The following is an 18886-nucleotide window of genomic DNA, read 5'->3' on the forward strand; positions in this document are numbered from 1 at the left end:
CTGAAACAACGCTAAAACGAAACAACAATCAGTGTTAATGAACAGCATTACTTTCGGAGAGAATGTTTACACATAGGGTGGGGGAACGTTTCTGAGCTGGTTTGGTACTCCCTGAAATGATGCTAAACTGAAAATAACATCAGGCAGTATTAACAAACAGTGTTACTGTTGGAGGAAAGGTTTACACACGGGGCAGGGAAAGGTCTCTGAGCTGCTGTTGGGGGAAAAGCATGTAAAAAGAGCGTGTCATGTGAGACTAGTTAATGAAGGAGATTACGCATTTTGCATTCCCTGCTGCTGTGTGTTGCTTTACAGCTGCCATTTAAGTGCTTAAGGAGATGAGGAGGTCCGATGATGAACGGTCACGGCAGTAACCGAACAGTAAGCATTAGGCTAATGCTCGGCATTAGAGCTCTTTCACTCTAGGCACACCTGAAACTGATTCAAAAACTGCTGCTTTTTTCAGCCAAGTTTGACTTTGACATTTCAGATTAGGAAGATTCAATCAAGCTCAAATGACTCCAGCTCACTAATGGAGGTCCTTTTGTTCAGTGTGACGGGTAGGATCTACCGTCACAGACTCTGGTGGTTTCAGCACTTTGGTCCTGCTTGCCACGCACCCGCAGAGGAGGTTCTCTGGAGGATGAAGCAGGTAGTCTGGAGACCGCACTCACAGCACACCCCATGCTCTGGCTCATTTGATAGTATAGCAAATTAACAGAAAATAGAAAACAACACACAGCGTGCTGTGTCTGTCTGTGTAAGACACAGTGCATTATAAGGCAAACTGAAGAGCCACATCTGACAGGCATGGGGCAGCAGGAGTGAAGGCATCATACCCACAGTTAGGAAACCTCTTTTTGGTCGGTTCGTATCTAATTAAATCCGAATGCGTTTGCTTTCATGGACCGAAACTGCATGAAATTCCCAGCGGTCTTAGACCACCCCTCCCTTGTGATCTTGGTTTAATTGCCATAATTTGTGTCCTATTACAATTAAGTTACCATCAAAGGTTCATCACGTAGGTCCAAACTAGGTTAACATGTATTTGCGCCAAACACTCAAACTAGGTGTGAAAAGGCCCTTAGAGTTGTAGATTTTGTTAGTACGAAATGCAGCTCGGTACCGACCTGCCAGAACCAGAGGACCGGCTTGCTGCTGCGAGCGTAGTGCCGGTAGATGGTGTTCCTCTGCCAGTCTGCCAGGTCTATCTCCTGCATCCCGCACAGCATCACCTACGGAACGGTACACCGTGCTACTCATCCGCTGCTGCACTGTAATGGGCTTTCTCACACAGACTCTCATAACCTCTGCTCTCTCACATCACAGCCACCTCCAAACCTTACGACTAGAATGCAAAGCATATCTCTTCTTAAGGTGTTCTCCTACTGCACATAAGCACCACCTGTCAGAGGGTTTGAAATATAGTCATCCACTCAATCACCATGCAGGGACAAGAATAACAAGTGGGAATATGCTTCTGCACCTCCTGTGCAAATGCGGGCGTAAACAAAAGGCACAGCTCCAGTTCCTCTAGGAGTATCACAAAGGGGAAGAAAAGAATCGTGGTCTCACCTCCAGTTCTTTTGCGTCAAAGTACTGCAAGTATTGCTGTGGAAGCACTTCATTGAAGCCCTCAAAGAAAGCCTGAGTCTGTTCCTCAACTCCCCTGGAGAGCCTCCACTCAGCTACGAGCCTGCATAACAGACCACAGGAGAGCAGGGTTACACAAAGGGACCTCTCACTGTTAAAAAGCATTTCAGCAGCTCAAAACCCCTCTGTCTCCATCACCTGTCAGAAAGGGTCTTTTTTTTCTCTTAAAAATTTTATGTAAACAACTGCTTGTTTCTTTGACAAGTTTATGTAAAAAATATGCATTTCTCATTTTTCTCAAACAAAATTCACTAATTTTCATATAAAAATCCATAAGAAAAAAAGATATTTGAAGCACAGAGCAGAGCAGAGGTGAAACACAATGGAAAAAAAATCTCTGACATAATCGATTTTGGCTAGTCCTTTATTCCGAAAATTGCTACTGCGATGAAAAGCAACGCCTGTCAGAGTAATTGCCCACCTGATATATTCCTCTTTATTTTCCTCCGTAACCACGATATTGCTTCCATCTGGTTTGAGCTCGTGAGTCGTGACTTCACCCAGGATTTCTTTATCCACAGAGAAGTACATCTCCAGACCGCATTCCTCTATGTTATTCTCCCTAAAAAAGTAACATCATTAAAGAGGAACCACTTCTAAAATCATTGCTGTGAGAGCGTCCACTGTAAGGATTCTCTCATGCATAAAGTGCACATGATTGGAAATATTTGTCGGCTTAAGCATTTACACTGAACAAAATTTCAGCTGATTAAAAGAGTACTCACTTGATCCAGATGAGGGAGTTGTAGAATTCCGGGTCGATGGATTCCAGATCTTTCAATGCCAAAGGCTTATTCAGGATGCGTTTGTAGAAAGGCAACGAGAACCCCGTGTCGATGAACTTCCCATGGAACAACGCCTGGAAACGGACAGAACAGACAGTGTCACGATCCCTTTGAATCACCTGACCAGCAGGTCTGTCGATTTCGATTTCGCACAGAATGTTCTGGAACACCCAGCCTCGGTTTCTTAGCGGTCACAGAAGGCTCACCATTGCAATGAAGCGGCCGATGAACTTGAAGTACTTGAGGTGGTCGGGGTTGATGTAGGAGGCTGGGTTGATCTGCAGACAGTAGTTGTCCTTCCCCGCATATTCAAAAAGGCAGTACATGGGGTTCAGCACCTCATGGGAGAGCAGGAAGAACCACTCCCTGCGGAGTGCATATGCACACATGTAATATTCACCACCACCCAAAAACCTGTCTCAGACATAACCTATCTAATACTCCTACTCTCATACACACTGGAAATGGAACCACGTGATGAGTTTAATGAGTGGTGGATTATTCATTCTTGACATTACATTACTGGCATTCAGCAGACTGTCTTATCCAGAGCGATTCACACAGGTTACAATTTTTACATGTTACGCACTTGTACAGCTGGATATTTACTGAGGCAGTTCTGAGTTAAGTTCCTTGCCCAAGGGTACAGCAGCAGTGCCCCGGCAGGGAGTCAAACCGACAACCTTTCAGGTTACGAGTCCTGCTCCTTACCACTCTGCTACACTGCCACCCCAGCCCTCAGCCTTAACCAATGGCTGCTTCTTCCAAAGTGGTATAGAGAACGAGCTCAGCACAGGGGCCTGAATCTGACTGAAGGTGTCGTCAGCATCACGCCAGAGCTCTGTGGAGAGTAAAAGCAGCACCACTTGCCTAGCCACGCCTCCGTAGTCCAAGCCTTCCTCTCCTGGAAAGATGATCCAAAGCCGCCGTCGCAGGTCTTGCGGACTGAAGCTCATTATCTAAAGTTGTCATTGAGAACAGAAACCATGTGCTGAAATCTTACATTAATCACAAAAACCCTCTGAGGCAAAAATACAAATGAAAACTCCAGCTGGAGAGTTTCATTCTTTCGTCATATTTCAAGGTCAGAATTACACAAACTGAAAACTTTCAAAAAGACAAGCAGCTGCATTCTAAAATGCACCGTTTACAGATCTTCCGTACAGTTTCAAAATGCATGCCCTTCGCCAGCGTTCACTCACCTGCTGGAAAGAGTCTTCGAACAGGGTTTTGCGACTGACTGTGATCTTTATGTGCTGTGGCATGGACAGTTGCTGTAAAACACAGAGGAAGAGCACAGAAGGGCCCGTCTGAAGCACTGCAACCCAACGTTTGGGATTCCTTACACATGACTGTGCCTCCTGACTCACGCCACAATACTTCACTCTTTTGTGCTTGTTAGCGCAGCGCCATCAGCTTAAGGAGCAAATTGACACTGCGTTCTGCACAAGGTCTGCTTTTCCTTAGCCTTGAGCCCACTTTTGGCTAATCCGCCCTGACAGAAAACCTATATTTTTGTTGAACGATTACCACTGTAACATTCTAACCAAAGCAGAGTATTGATTTCCGCAGGCACTAAATCAATAGCTTTTGGCCGAAAAGCTACAGGAAAAACACATTAAGCCACTAAAAATATGTAAAAAACACCAAGTTTATTTTCCCCCCTCTCATGACACATGAGAACGAACTGTGTCAGGACTGTGCACTATAGCGGAGGAACCTTTCTGTAACACCAGAGGCTAGATGAGCCAGCAGAGGGACTGACTGTAATGTAAGCACAGGTAGTGGGCCTCTAGGGAAATTCCCGTGGTCATCCATTTCAGAAGCCGACACTTACCTGACACCAGAACCTGAAGTACTGTACTTTGGCCTTGAAGTCTCGGACGTAGGTGATCTGGGGCCCATTTTCACTTAAAGTGAGGTTAAAAAAAAAAGAGTGAGTCACAACTGAGAAAGCACTGACCGATATCCTGTACTTGTTTTAGCTGTCACTTCAGGCGGGTGACAGAGGAAAACGGTGGCAATCAGAGCCATTATACTGAGTTTTATAGAAGTCACAGAGAGGTTATGACTCATATTTCAGCATCCTTTACAAATCCTTCTGTATGCTGGTATTTCTCACACCCAATCATTCTAAATCTTTAATGCTTGTTGCTTTATTTTTTGCTCCCTAGAAAAGTTAAATTCTGGCTATATATGTACTTCTACTCAAGGTGAATACACAGAGATTCTAACGGAAATATGTATGTGTATGTACTGTAAAACATTGTAAATGTCCCTGTGTGCCCTGGTATTCAAAAAGTACAGTAAACATCAACTGACATGTTCACGCTCTTGAGAAGCATATATGAGCTGACAGAAATTTTGCAATGGGGCAGAGGGGTAGATGCAAATCAACAAAAACAGGTTATTCCTGTAACACCAGATGCATTTCCACCGAGGACACATTTGTATTCTCCTGAATAACATTTACATACTTTAGCAGGAAGTGGGAGGCTAGACTTATCTACAGATGGTAGAACAGAGCTGGCATTAAATATTTACATGGTAACTCTGCAAAGATAGAGGTAATGTTAAACTTAAGATCCAAATCAGTTAGTGACTGTTAAAATGTAATGGCTGACACCTGGGTGCAATTCGGTCCCACATTAGCGGGAGACGGAGCGTAAGACTCACAGGGAAGATTTGCCGGTTCGCGGGTCGATGTACGTCGTGGTTCTCCTGTTATGATCCACAAAGTAGGGAATTCCATCCACTGTGAACCTCATCTCCCAGCCTTCAGGCAGTGGCTTCTCATTCAGAAGACTATGAGATAGAGAACCAAGAGCATTTCTCATTTAGCAATCTCTATTATTGACTTTGACTTGAGGATGCCTTTCCTCAAGCACAAAGACATATCAATATACACATTTCTTTCGCAATTTTAGTCAGATATCTGTTGGGATACGGCAACTCTCAGGCACTCATGAAGTAAGATCTCAATCAAATCTAACTAAGAGCTCAGCTGTAGGTAAAAGTTGCATGGCCAGGAATAGCCCAAGGTTAGGGTTTAGAGTGGGGGAAACACCACCCTGAAAATACATCAGATTCATGTCATCCCATGTGAAATTGGCCATCTGATCACACTTGGTAAAAATGGAAACAGTGGCTACAACATGCAGTGGTCCCTTTCGAGTGATGTAACACCGAGCGCTTGTCTCCTTTTGATGACATACTCACCCTTGAGTGCGAGGGTCCTCCCACTGGGTCGTCCGTGTCGGGTGGTGCACAAAGTACACCCTACCGTTGGTGTCCGTTCTTTTCTCTTTATTAAAACAAATCAGATACAGATATCAGGATTCAGAACAATGCAAAACTGACTCCTCTATGTATTCCTCAAAAGATCTCCTTCCCCATTACTGACCCCTGACTGTAGGCTCAGAAGGAAAGCTTTGACTGTAGCTTTAAGATAACAAGCAGTATTCAAGCTGCTTTGTAAAAAAAAAAAAAAAAAAAAACAGCTACATACATGTTCAATTTCTTTCATTATTTTCTTAATGCTTTTCCCCTTTTATGCAACCTTTTGGGATGGCCAATTGTACGTTAGGCTCATCTGACAGGGATTAACCTTCTGCATTTGTGCAGGAGTACTGAGGCGAATGCGACCCTCCACAAAGTCTACACTACAGTGAAGCAGGCACCACTGACATCATCCGAGCAACAAGCAACTCACAGGCACCTGATGAATCACAGGTGAGCCGGGGACCTGGCAAACATACCCTATCCCTGACAGGGTGAAGCCAATTTGCCCTGCCACTGTGAGCTCCCTGTCATTATCAGCAGACAATAAGGTTTCAAACCTGGGCCTGGTGACTGAGCCACTCATGGGCCCACATATAATTTGAAAAGGTAATACTAAAGAATAATACTAAAGAAGTTACGTGCTCCTATTATAATGCTCTTGACTGTTGGAAGTGTGAGGTCTTACCCCATCCATGTGGCAGAGGGCCCAGCGGATCAAATTCTTTATTCTGTGTAGCGGAAACTTGATCTTGAAGCTTAGATCAGAGACAGAAACATACATCATTATAGGCAGGACAGGTAAGTGCTGGAAACCATCCCTGAAACATGAACATCCTGAGTATGGTCTCCTACCCCAAAAATAAATCTCTGTGTGAACAGTGACCTAACCTGCAAATGCACCTTTGGTTGAACAAACACTGACCCCAAATATGAACAAATATGAAGCTTTGGTCAAAAGCTTTGGTCACCTACCCCACATATGAACACCTTTATCAGAATGGTCACCTACCCCATAATTGCACACCTGTATTGGAATGGTCACCTACCCTGTAAATGAACACCTGTATTGGGACAGTCACCTACCCCATATATGAACACCTGTACTGGAATGGTCACCTACCCCCTATATGAACACCTGTACTGGAGCGGTCACCTACCCCCTATATGAACAATTGTACTGGAACGGTCACCTACCCCGTAGATGAACACCTGTACTGGAACGGTCACCTACCCCCTATATGAACACCTGTATTGGAGCGGTCACCTACCCCCTATATGAACACCTGTACTGGAGCGGTCACCTACCCCCTATATGAACAATTGTACTGGAACGGTCACCTACCCCATAGATGAACACCTGTACTGGAATGGTCACCTACCCTGTAAATGAACACCTGTACTGGGACAGTCACCTACCCCCTATATGAACACCTGTACTGGAGCGGTCACCTACCCCATATATGAACACCTGTATTGGAGCGGTCACCTACCCTGTAAATGAACACCTGTACTGGGACAGTCACCTACCCCCTATATGAACACCTGTACTGGAGCGGTCACCTACCCCATATATGAACACCTGTATTGGAGCGGTCACCTACCCCCATATATGAACACCTGTACTGGAACGGTCACCTACCCCCTATATGAACACCTGTACTGGAGCGGTCACCTACCCCCTATATGAACAATTGTACTGGAACGGTCACCTACCCCGTAGATGAACACCTGTACTGGAACGGTCACCTACCCCCTATATGAACACCTGTATTGGAGCGGTCACCTACCCCCTATATGAACACCTGTACTGGAGCGGTCACCTACCCCCCTATATGAACACCTGTATTGGAGCGGTCACCTACCCCCATATATGAACACCTGTACTGGAACGGTCACCTACCCCCTATATGAACACCTGTACTGGAGCGGTCACCTACCCCCTATATGAACAATTGTACTGGAGCGGTCACCTACCCCCTAGATGAACACCTGTACTGGAACGGTCACCTACCCCCTATATGAACACCTGTACTGGAGCGGTCACCTACCCCGTAGATGAACACCTGTATTGGAACGGTCACTTACCCCCATATATGAACACCTGTACTGGAACGGTCACCTACCCCCATATATGAACACCTGTACTGGAGCGGTCACCTACCCCCTATATGAACACCTGTACCGGAGCGGTCACCTACCCCGTAGATGAACCTCTGGTTGAACTGCTGCATGGCTCCCTGCAGCTGGCTGCGCTGGAGCTGCCACTCCTCGTAGTTCCGCACCGACTCCATCGTGGGCCGCTGCCACGTGGTGCTCCTGGTGATGTGATCCACGTAGTAGACCCTGCCCATCGGGTCGACCCGTCGCTCCCACCTGCAGGACAGGTAGCAGAGAGCCGACACAGGACTCAGCCTCGGGCGACCCTCCGAAGACGAAAACCCTTCCGCATTCCTCAAGTACCTGTGACTGCAACCCGGGTGCTCCATGTGCGGTTGCATTACATAACAGCACAGTACTTCATACCATAGATAGCCTCCTTCTTACGGAACACTTAGGGAGTAACAGACCCTCCTCTTCACATCAAGTATATTTATTAGAAAAACTCTGAAATCTCTGAAATGCCGATTTTCGCAAGCTGACTGAAATTGACTCTATGGGAAAGACAGGTGTTAGTAATCCAAAACCGAGGCGGGGTGTAATTAGAGTAGGATCAGGGAAGAGGAGTGGATTAGAGGTGTTACCCTGCAGGCAGAGGCTCTGGCCTATCCCACGTCGTCCTCTTTTCAATGTGATCCACAAAATACAACCGGCCGTTCTGGTCCACTCTCTGCTCCCACCTTCAAACAGCCAAGGAAAAACAAAGACTGATGAACCAATCAGCAAGCGTAATCCCTGCAAGCAATTTAAAATGTGCTAACATTCACATTCCAAATCAAATTATACATACACACTGCTCTTCCACGGAACTTCATTTGTATGGATGTTGTTTTGTGCAACCAATATTGTAATCACAACTAAAAAAAAAAACTATTAAATACTTCTAGAAATCATATTTAATAATGGACAATGACAGACATTTAACAGAAATGAACAGATAAAGTGAGAAACTGTAAAATAAGTCTGCTCCAAAATGACTGTGCAGAAACCATTTTATACTGCTGAAGGAAAACTGCTGAGGATAGCAGCCCTTGTGAAGGAAGCAGCACTGTCCATTACTGGAACAATGGTGCATCTCTGGTGGAAAAGCTAGCAGTGACCACACCGGCGGCTCATGAATATTCTTGTTGCGTGCAGACAGACGTTCCCTAGATTCTCAGCAACTCTCCACAAGCACAGTACATCTCCACAGCAGAAAGCATAAACATTTTGGCACAGAGATCAAAACGTTGTGGAAGTGGGAAACTAGGCCAGGCCTGCAGTGAAACTATGAAATAAATCAATACCTAACTGGCTGTGTGAATAAGTGCAATGATGACCATGCAAAAATAAATGACAACTTTCTAAACAGGAGTTCTTTTGCTTCAGTGTACAACAACATTTCTCATTTCCAAGCTCCACGCTTTTTCTAGGCCTTTGTTTCCCAGACCTTTACAAGGGGTGTGGGGGGGGGGGGGGGGGGGTTGTTCCACAAAATGTCAAAGCACGTTTTTAGTGTGACAAAGAACACTGTGACCTCAAAGGTGCCTACTCAAGGCTGCAAAAGCTGACGTGCTCACATTCCAGGCGAGAAAGCTCCACAGCCAACAGGCCTGACTGCACAGCTCGCTTTGATTGATTTGGTTGCTGAAGCACTTACCTCTTGCCACTTATTTACGTCCAACAACTTTGAGAACTTCCAACACCCAGCTCACTGCACTGGTCATACTCTTAAATTTGCAACCACAGCTAAGTTAGCTGGCTAACGCTATTTTCAGACAACAGTAGAACAGTAACTTGGGAGCAGACTGGCTGTATGCTATGAAGTTCAAGTCCTCCTAAAGTGCCAGTATCTTCCTACACAGCCTAATCTGCTGCAGGGAATTCTGCCATTCCGCACAGTTCTACTGGGCAAATGCACTGGCTCATGGCTCAGTGGGCAATGCTGAGACAGCAAAGGGCCGCCGTGTCCATGTAATGATTTAATCCGGCCGCTATACAAAGTCAAGGACTTCCAGGTGTAAAAGAAGACTCCGTAAAGCACCGAATAGGCTGTAATCTCTGGGAGTGCCACAGCTCCAATTCTCCGAATATAATGTTCTGCAGAGAGGTAGGCACCGGATGACACACACCTTGAAGAATTCCACTGGTTCAGGGGCATCACAACTGACTCAAGACTTGAAAACTACAAAGAAGCTATTTTAAATGTAGGGAACAGTGAATTCATACAAAATTGTGTTGCTAGGCTGAAACAGTAAAACCGGAATAAATCCATACTAAAAAGCTCTTGAAAGATGTTCAATGTTCTTCAAGGACACGATTGCCATATGTGAGCTTTTCCAAGTTCCAAGCTGCTTCTGTTGACCAGAGTTCCTGCTCTTCCAACCCTCACTCCCTCTCCATCTTCCCTCCACTTACATTCTTCGACGTCTCCGCACTTTACCTTTTCCTGCCATTTTCTAAAAAACAACCACATATCACACTTGTCAACAAACTTAATCTCACTTCTGTTGATCAAAGCCATTGCCCGGCCCTCTATTCCACTCTGTATTCCTCTATCTTCTTCTTGTGGTCTCCGCTGGGACATGCATGCGACGTAAATGCTAAAACCCGAAAGGAAACTTACCCAGGGGGCAGCGGGCCTGCAGCGATGGGGGCCATTCTGGACGGGGCAGGGGTGACGCTGGGCACCTGCCTGGCGCCCGCCGCCAGCCCGGGGTCCTGCACCACCGAGTTGCCGACAGGCTCCGAGCCCGCGGGGGCGGAGGTGCGCAGAGCGGCCTCAGAGCCCCCACCGTCGCTGCCCTCGCTCGGAACCGACCCGTTGGAGGAAGCTGCCGGACACGTCAGGGTTGGATAAGAGCATTTAGGGTGGATGCAGCAGCACATCTACCTCTGAGATACGACGTCTACACTCGGGACAGAGGTGCGACTGCGGGGAAACTCAGACTATGCAAACACTGAAAAGATAAGCCGGGCAGGAAGGTAGAGTAAAAACCACTGGCGGTGAGGAACCTTGATAAGCAAACCATCCGCCATTAGCACGTACAATTACAAGGAAATAAACAGCTCATATGCCTTAAGGATGAGACATTGGCCAAGACCTGACGTGGAACCAATACGAGGACAGGCAGAGACAGAGAATCAGCGACCGGGGCAGGCTGTGATTCCCAGCGGCCCTTAGCAGAGGCACACCTGGAGAGGACGCGGGTCTTCGAGGGGTGGGCGGAGGCGGGCGAGATGGTCTGGGCGGCCGCAGGGGCTTGGAGCCCCCTGCCGAAAGGGAGGGAGACCCCGTGCCGTTCACCGTCCGGCGGCCATTGGGTGTGGCGATGTCCTCGAGGCTGTCAATGGAGGGGGACGTGTCCCTGCTTGTCCTGCATGACAGACCGAGCCATTGTTACCCACTCCGCAACTCAGCCTCACGCAGGAGCAATTTAAATGACACAGCGAAGTAAGGATCTCAGGACCTGGCATCTGGACAAACTGTGACAAATTTACAGCTATATTGCCTGGCTGCTGAACTCACCATTGGCAGATGACTACTTACTACTTTATATGATTATCAAATAAAATGCACTCAGATAAATTACAATCTCTCTCTCTTGCTCTCTCTCTCGCTCTCTCTCTCAAAAAAGGCAGTAATATTCATAACTTGCTTCACTCCATGACTTAATGATGTATTTCTCAGATTTTTGACAAATCGAAAAATATAAAACCACACATTCCAACTTGAATTTTTCCAACACAATCTACAAAGATTAACTGTCCCAATCTTGATTACTGTATTATTTTGGTTCTGAAGAACAAAATACTTTTATACCTTGCAACGTGATCATTATTCGGTCTTGAATCTCCATTTGGAATAGCACCTGTGGTACAGGAACAACAATACAACATCAGCCAAGAAGACTGCACAGCGATCATGGTTTTTTCGGGCTGCTTCAGTACAAGAAGTGAACAAAGAGAAGTGTAATGATGAGAGTGGCAACCAAATAATACAATTTTCTGTTGACTACAGGGCGGAAATTAGCAAGGAAATAATCACAAATGAAGTAATACTGAATGAAGGTCAACAAAAGTTCACTATAATAACGGACTACAAATTGTCCGTTGATTGACTGTGACCTCACACTCACTGCCTTGACGAGGAGAACGTGCCATTTCACAAAAGCTAATGAGATAAAAATCCAATTTAGATGATGAAAGACAATGTCCTCCCCGCTTTAGATTTTTTTTCCACGATAAAAGCTAATGTACTAGAAGACATAAAATACAATATCATAAAATCGATTGTGACTGCTCAGACGCTAAATTTCTCAGACCAGCTGCCTTTAAACAGAATGAGATAGTAAAGTGCGTTTAGGGCCGCCTCAGAAGGGCCACTCACAGAGGCTGCTCGTTTCCGCAGACGCAAACATCTCCGGGTCGACTTGCATCCCATCCAGACAGACCGACAAATCTCCCACCACGTCCTTCTGGTCCTGCTCGCTGCAGAGGTGCAAGGTCTGCACGACCTCGGAGACTGAAACGAGAGGCAGAGATTAGGGCTGAGTGGTGGAAGGAACCGGCCCTGGAAGTCTGCGTGGGAACTGGGTCTCTATCAGGCCCACAAATCCCCATGCTCCATTTTTCAAGTCCACAAATGAAGATCAGATCTCGCTAACGGGGGTGGACACGCACACACACACACACACACACACACACACACACACACACACACGCAAAAATGCAAGAGCTTGTTTGGCCGAATTCAGCATGTGAACTGCAAAAAAAAAAAAAAAAGCACAGGCATATTAAGAGCAATCAACTCTTCCTGCCCAACACCGCGTCCAAAGCTACTTACACGAACAGAGTTAATTGGAAATTATTGTTCGTGAGCTACAGATGTTTTTATCCCATTGTGTCTGTCCTCTCTGTCTATATTGGGGAGCAGGATTTAATGATCCAAGTAGTTTGGATCACATGCCCGGCACATGTTTTGAAATTCTGAATGGACTCTTTGTGCTGGTGGAGTAAGCCCATTCGCTTGCCTTTTAGGTCACTGCGGTGACAAAGCAATGAGCTATGAGGTGGGCCAGCGGCCATTGTTACACAGACACACTTCCGCACATAAGGTTAGACACGCAGAGACACCACCGAAAAAAAAAAACTACTCAAAAAATTGGATCGCTTTAAAAGGGAACAAAAATGATTATTTGGCTACTTCCATCGTTTTTTGAAGACACAAGATTTCAGGATGTTTGTTTTGTTCAAATGGTTTGTAAAACCAATGACATTTTCTCTAACAGTATAGACAGACACCTGCTGCAACAATGAACAAAAAAAGTAAATGACAGGACTGTTAAGAAAATGATAATCTTACACATTTTTCAAATGATAATCTAATGAAGAGTCAAAACCATCTTTTGCAATGCACATCCTTAGACAGACATCGTACTCATATGTATGCAAAGAAGCCATTAAGCAATAAAAGAAATAAACTCACTTTTCATGTTATTGGACTTCAGCATTTCGCTCACTTCCAACGTGGCCATTCCTAGCAAAATGTCTGCCTTCAAAGTCTGGTGGCTCCACACTCTGAAGATTAACTTACTAAAAGGCGTGACGATTCTATTTGAGGAGATAAGAAAAAAAAAAACAGGTTTTAGAAAAGAGACAATAATAGCAGCAACATAATTCAGCAATATTTAATAGATATTCACAAAATAACTCAATGGCTTCTTTGGGAGAAGTACATAGCTAATTATTGTGAATCATAGTCGCGTAACCAAAAGGTTGCCGGTTCGATCCCCGCTGGGACACTGCTGCTGTACCCTTGGGCAAGGTACTTAACCCACAATTGCCTCAGTAAAATATCCAGCTGTATAAATGGATAACATTGTAAAGAACGGCAACCTATGTAAGTCGCTTTGGATAAAAGCGTCTGCCAAGTGAATAAATGTAAATGTAAATGTAAAGGAGGGGCTAGGCCTCTACATGCAGTAGCACAGAGGCTTGTGCCTGACAGAGGCTTTCAAGTTACTCTGGCTACAAAGTGAACAAAAGGAATGACACTCACTTGCTGTCATGGTTACAGTAAGTCACTCCTGGAAAGCTATTGCTAAATCTCTTCTTTTCACGAATCTTACCCCACCCACAGTCATTTCCCATAATCTAACTGCTGCAATGCCAAACCTCATGCCACTTTCACAACACCAAGAGTGGCAAAACACCAGAAGTGCCATGCTGCTATTAGTCACCGATGTCATGATACCAAGCTACACGCAGATTTCAACTCAGTTGCATCACTGTCTGTCACGATTCTTTCACGGGGTCTGCTTATGTCATTGGTTTGAACTTACTACTCTGACCATGCAGTTATGCTTCTCCAAACTGTATGACAAGGTTATAATTAATAACAGCTATTGCAGAGTGTACATTTGCCAGTCAGTGTACTTTAAAAATTCAGCAAAGTATCCAGCACAGTTTAATATTGCCTTAAAACATGTATTCAATTTAATTTTCTGTAGTATTTTCACTCATTGCAAATAACTGTTTTGAGTCAAAATAACTTGACAGCAATACCACAGAGAACATGAGGCTATATATGTAAATGTGGTCATTGTCCTGCAGGCATCCAGGCATGCAAATGGTAGCATTTTCCTACTCCATTCACACCACCCCAAAAACAGGATTTTAATGCTGTCATGACTAGGTCCCAAAAAAGAAAATTCCTGTGGCTGAAATGGCAGCATTCTGACCATGTAACCCATTCACACTTCAACAGTAAAAAAATGCAGGCATTATGCAGGAATTCGATCTGGTGTGAAAGAGGGTTTTTCTTTTCTCATTTCAAAATAGCAACACATGAAAGACTCATTGACAGAAATACCTGGGATAGCTAGCAATGGGACAATACACCTCCCACAAGTTAAACACAGAGGCACCTTTGCTCTTTTTAAAGAGCACAGTGCAGGCGCTCTGAAGCACCTTATTAAAAACAGGTCAGTGATGTTTAAGCACTAATTTAACAGCTCAGACTGAAGATTCAGAGGGATGGGGACTGGGGGACTGGACTGGGGACCAAATTAAGAACGGAATGGACCTGGGGCGGGTGAACAGTTTCGCAAAAGACGTCTGAGGGAAGCCCTATGATCCTTATTCCACACGAGGCACGAGTCCACTTACACTGTGAGAGGCTGCTTCCATTTGGGACTGTGGGTGTTGTTGCATTTCTCTGTCTTCTTGGACTGACCGTCAACAGCAACCTCCACGTAAGGACTGGGCCCGAACCAGTTCTTTTTGCTCTCTTTCAGTTTTGCTGAGAGCACTGCAGGGCATAGGAAAATGAGACCATGAAAAATTACTGTTACTTGTGGTTGCAAAGGTTTGCGTTTTTTTCATATACACCATGCCTGCCCCAAATGCAAGATGCAAAAAAGGAAACAGTTAAAATATTTTATTGTGTGTTTAACTTTTAGCAACAGTAACTGTTTTGCTCGGTAGGTTTTATATAACAGGGTATCACTGGGCGAGTCAAATCAACATTTTAGCGTTTGTTGCCAGTACAGACAGGAATTTTGCCACATTTTTTTTTCCCCAGCATTGGGCCTGGACTTTTTTTTTGTTGTTATTCAGCCATGAACCACTATGCGCCCTTGTCCTGCAGCAGGCTGATATGAATCAATGCAGGCATAGATTATGGAAATACTTACAATGAACAAAGTAGTAAGGTAAAACAAAGCATATTTGCAACTGTTGTTTATCGTGTTTAAAGATGCATAAAACGCTTTGGTTAAAGGATCTATGTACCCACTGAGCAAGTGTCAAAGTATTCTACCATCCAAATGTGATCCATCAGCATCATGTTACATTTCTATGTAAATATATGTTTAAAGAAACCTCCTCTGATTGAACAGGAACTAGCAAGGCAGGTGTATCTTGATAGAATGAGTTGTCAGGTGTGCTTTTCAACAGAATAATCCTAATCTTGAGATCTGTTGAAAGTTTCCATCTGGCAGTTTATGAGGCCATTTTAGTAAATCCATGAATGGTGGGAAAACACCTTCCGCAAGATCATGATTTCATAAAATTCTGAAATGCTTGAAAGATTTGCAATCCAAGTTAGCATTCAGAAAGCATGCCCTTCAAAATAAAACTTCAACGACAAAACCCTCTTGGATTACAAATGGCAGGTAACAATGACATGTTCTCCCAGAAGTATCCACTGAACACATTGTTGAAATCAGGATGATTAAATTAGATCAACCTGAGGACTGATCATGAATAATGGAAAGCTCTGTACCTGTCAGAATGTCTGTCACCCTTTTTGAAAGGCGTTTCTGTCTTAGCTTCCTCAGCCAGGATGTGGAGAATACCCAAAGTATTTTAACTCAAGGTCAAGCTGCCATTACATTACATTATTAGTGTCTGAGCCAAACGAGTGGCTCACCTATCAGCCCACCCAATGCACTGATACAGAGCTCAGACACCTCCGTGTTCCTATGAGAGGGAAGTGTTCATTCAAATTGTCGGGGGGGTTGATCTGACCACAGGAGAAGGACACTTCCTTGGTTCCATCAGGGGTTGCACAATAAACCAGCCAATTTAATGGACTCCTTTCATTCATATTCTTTCTTCCGGGGTCAACACAAGAATTTAAAGTGCTTAGCTGGAGCCATAACAACTAGCCAATTTTTTTTTTTTTGTTTTTTTTTTTTACACCCACCAATAATCTGAAGCTGGGCCTTCATGGTGTAGCCACTGGAAGAACTGGGTTTGGCTGCACTACAGGCCATGGTAAAGCTGGCCAGTCAACCTGCAACAAAAACACACGCAGATCACATGAGATTCAGCACAGATGCCGACATTACAACTTTACAAACAGGACAACACAATAATGAAACTAGCGATGATCCACATTTTCGGGCTTTAGACAAATACAGAATCCAGAACAAGAGATTTATCTTTATACCAAACGCCATCATATGCTTCATGTTCTGCAAAACTTTACATTTATGATTGTAATCACAATCAAACGAGTGTGAAGTTGTGCTGATTCCAGACTGCAGTGCACCGGATGTTCTTAAAGCACATCTCAGCTCTAATGCAGCTCATCTGTCAGATGGAGAATGACACTGGCTTCCTCAGGAATGCTATTTTTCGCTAGAGAAAACAACAGGATTTTGTTTCTCAGTTCAGTTACGTGGATGATGCTGTGGATTCTGTTGCATTTTAGATTTCTGGCTCAGCGCCGTCGAGCGCGGCCTGCTCGGAAACAGAGGTTGTTGAATCAGGATGCTCTCCTTGACACCCGTCTCCCATACATTAACAGCGCAGCACAGAGAGGCTTTCCTTCTTTGCCTCACTGTGAGAAACATCACAAAACAGGGAGCAACGGGTAAACGCATTTGATATTTGCCACTTTTAATTAACACTAGAGCATCACTGTAAGGACTGAAGCTTCCCCGACCATAGGAGAATGCACAGCACTGCTTCACCTGCATGCACTAATCGTTCACATCTTGGTGGAGTTGCAGATTTCAGCAGCTGTTCTACTCTATTCTACACATATTCTACATGTCCGGCTCCAGGATCAGCAGGCAGACCATTAACACCAACACTCTGGGTGAATTCTTGCTATGTTGGGGCGGTATGATTTCTCAGTTATGGAATTGTCATTCAGCACTAATTAAGTACTGATCTTGATACCTGCCTACACTTAATTTCCTAAGACAAGCATATTTTCACATATTAAAACAGCAGGTTTATTATGGACAAATTACATTTAAGGGCTAATTACATGTGCTATCACTGCTGAAATCTACAGCAGAATACACGTGAACTGGAGAACGGCAGCAGTGACTTCTCAGAAATGCGCAAAATTATGCAGTCGACCAGCAGCACAACACTATGGCTTTACAGGGGAAAGAGGGAGGGACAGCTGACAGCACAATGCTGTGGTTTACAGCTGACCCCTGGCACTGCTCGAGGAGACCTGAGGTCAGGTGGACCTGTGGAAATTCAACAAAGAAATGCAAACGATTCCGAAGAGCCCGAGCTGACACGGCACTGTTTCCCAACACCTGAGCGTGCCCGCTGAGAGCAAGGCATAAGGCTGCATGCAATTACCGTCATCTCGCTGATGGCTGCGTGAATCTTTTTAACCTCAGGGCCGTCCAAAGTCCACTGCTGCCAAGTCCAGCATCACGGCTTTCCTTCTGTGCCTAAGAGCTCTGTAGCATTTCTGTGGCCAATTCAGTGGAATCACTGCAGCTATAATCGACTGCTTTAATGGGCACAAGCAATATAAATGGTTTCCAGAGAACTCCAGAGAATGCCTTAGACGTGAGTGTTTTAAGAAAAAACGATGACGTGTACCGTTTTGCTTTTTTGCTGTTATGGTGTAATTCACACTGCGTAATGTACAGGTCACTTTACCATCACCTCCATATACTGTGTCATATTTGCACATTTAAGTTGTTTTAGCGGTGTTACCATTCTACTGTGACAGCTTTTACACCTTAAAAATAACAAACACAACATAATTCCCATGGGACAGTGGATCACTATTTGCAACATGTGGACCAACATGAGTCAGCTCAGGCATGTGACACATGGACTTAGGTCAGTTTTTTAGACAGCAAAATATTTGGCCAAATTTGAATGCCAGTTTCTGTGTATCCCTAAAAATATATCACGGAGTCTTGCCATCTTTTATCGTCGAATACCAGCTGACGTCAGAACAGCCATCAGAATCTTTTTTTCACGCAGGAACAATTTTGAGCAGAACAGAACAAGAACAGAATATAACAAGAACAAGAACAGATGCATGCTACAAACCTAAACCCAATCCCCCCCACTCTGAAAACACTGAAATATCTGTATCTGTGCTAGCTGTGCTCCCTGATGTGGAAATACAGATGATGTACTGTAACAGTTTCATTGATCCAAAGCTGCTGCACTTTTAACACCCGGAGAGGAGCTTTTCCACAAAGCACCAGGCCGAGAGACTCTGCCACATGGGCTTTATCGGATCCCGCACGGCA

The 18886-nt window shown here is 44.7% G+C and overlaps 1 protein-coding gene across 1 annotated transcript in view; it reads right to left on the reverse strand.

Moving 5' to 3' along the window:
* Window positions 1–18886, reverse strand: part of LOC118779043 (E3 ubiquitin-protein ligase Itchy-like) — a 29585-nt gene that overhangs the window by 3732 nt on the left and 6967 nt on the right. Inside the window, exons 2-21 of the mRNA XM_036530900.1 lie at window positions 16567–16656; window positions 15027–15168; window positions 13345–13469; window positions 12247–12381; window positions 11680–11728; window positions 11052–11233; window positions 10483–10690; window positions 8462–8557; window positions 7919–8093; window positions 6406–6475; window positions 5658–5742; window positions 5115–5243; window positions 4276–4348; window positions 3641–3712; window positions 3309–3397; window positions 2645–2804; window positions 2379–2512; window positions 2075–2215; window positions 1576–1696; window positions 1131–1235 (exon numbers count right to left, since the gene is read on the reverse strand). Of these exons, the coding sequence (XP_036386793.1) occupies window positions 1131–1235; window positions 1576–1696; window positions 2075–2215; window positions 2379–2512; window positions 2645–2804; window positions 3309–3397; window positions 3641–3712; window positions 4276–4348; window positions 5115–5243; window positions 5658–5742; window positions 6406–6475; window positions 7919–8093; window positions 8462–8557; window positions 10483–10690; window positions 11052–11233; window positions 11680–11728; window positions 12247–12381; window positions 13345–13469; window positions 15027–15168; window positions 16567–16636 (2361 nt within the window). The 5' untranslated portion in view covers window positions 16637–16656. The remainder of the gene's footprint in view (window positions 1–1130; window positions 1236–1575; window positions 1697–2074; window positions 2216–2378; window positions 2513–2644; window positions 2805–3308; window positions 3398–3640; window positions 3713–4275; window positions 4349–5114; window positions 5244–5657; window positions 5743–6405; window positions 6476–7918; window positions 8094–8461; window positions 8558–10482; window positions 10691–11051; window positions 11234–11679; window positions 11729–12246; window positions 12382–13344; window positions 13470–15026; window positions 15169–16566; window positions 16657–18886) is intronic.

The sequence above is a fragment of the Megalops cyprinoides genome, chromosome 6 (assembly GCF_013368585.1).
Source record: "Megalops cyprinoides isolate fMegCyp1 chromosome 6, fMegCyp1.pri, whole genome shotgun sequence".
Lineage (NCBI taxonomy): Eukaryota > Metazoa > Chordata > Actinopteri > Elopiformes > Megalopidae > Megalops > Megalops cyprinoides.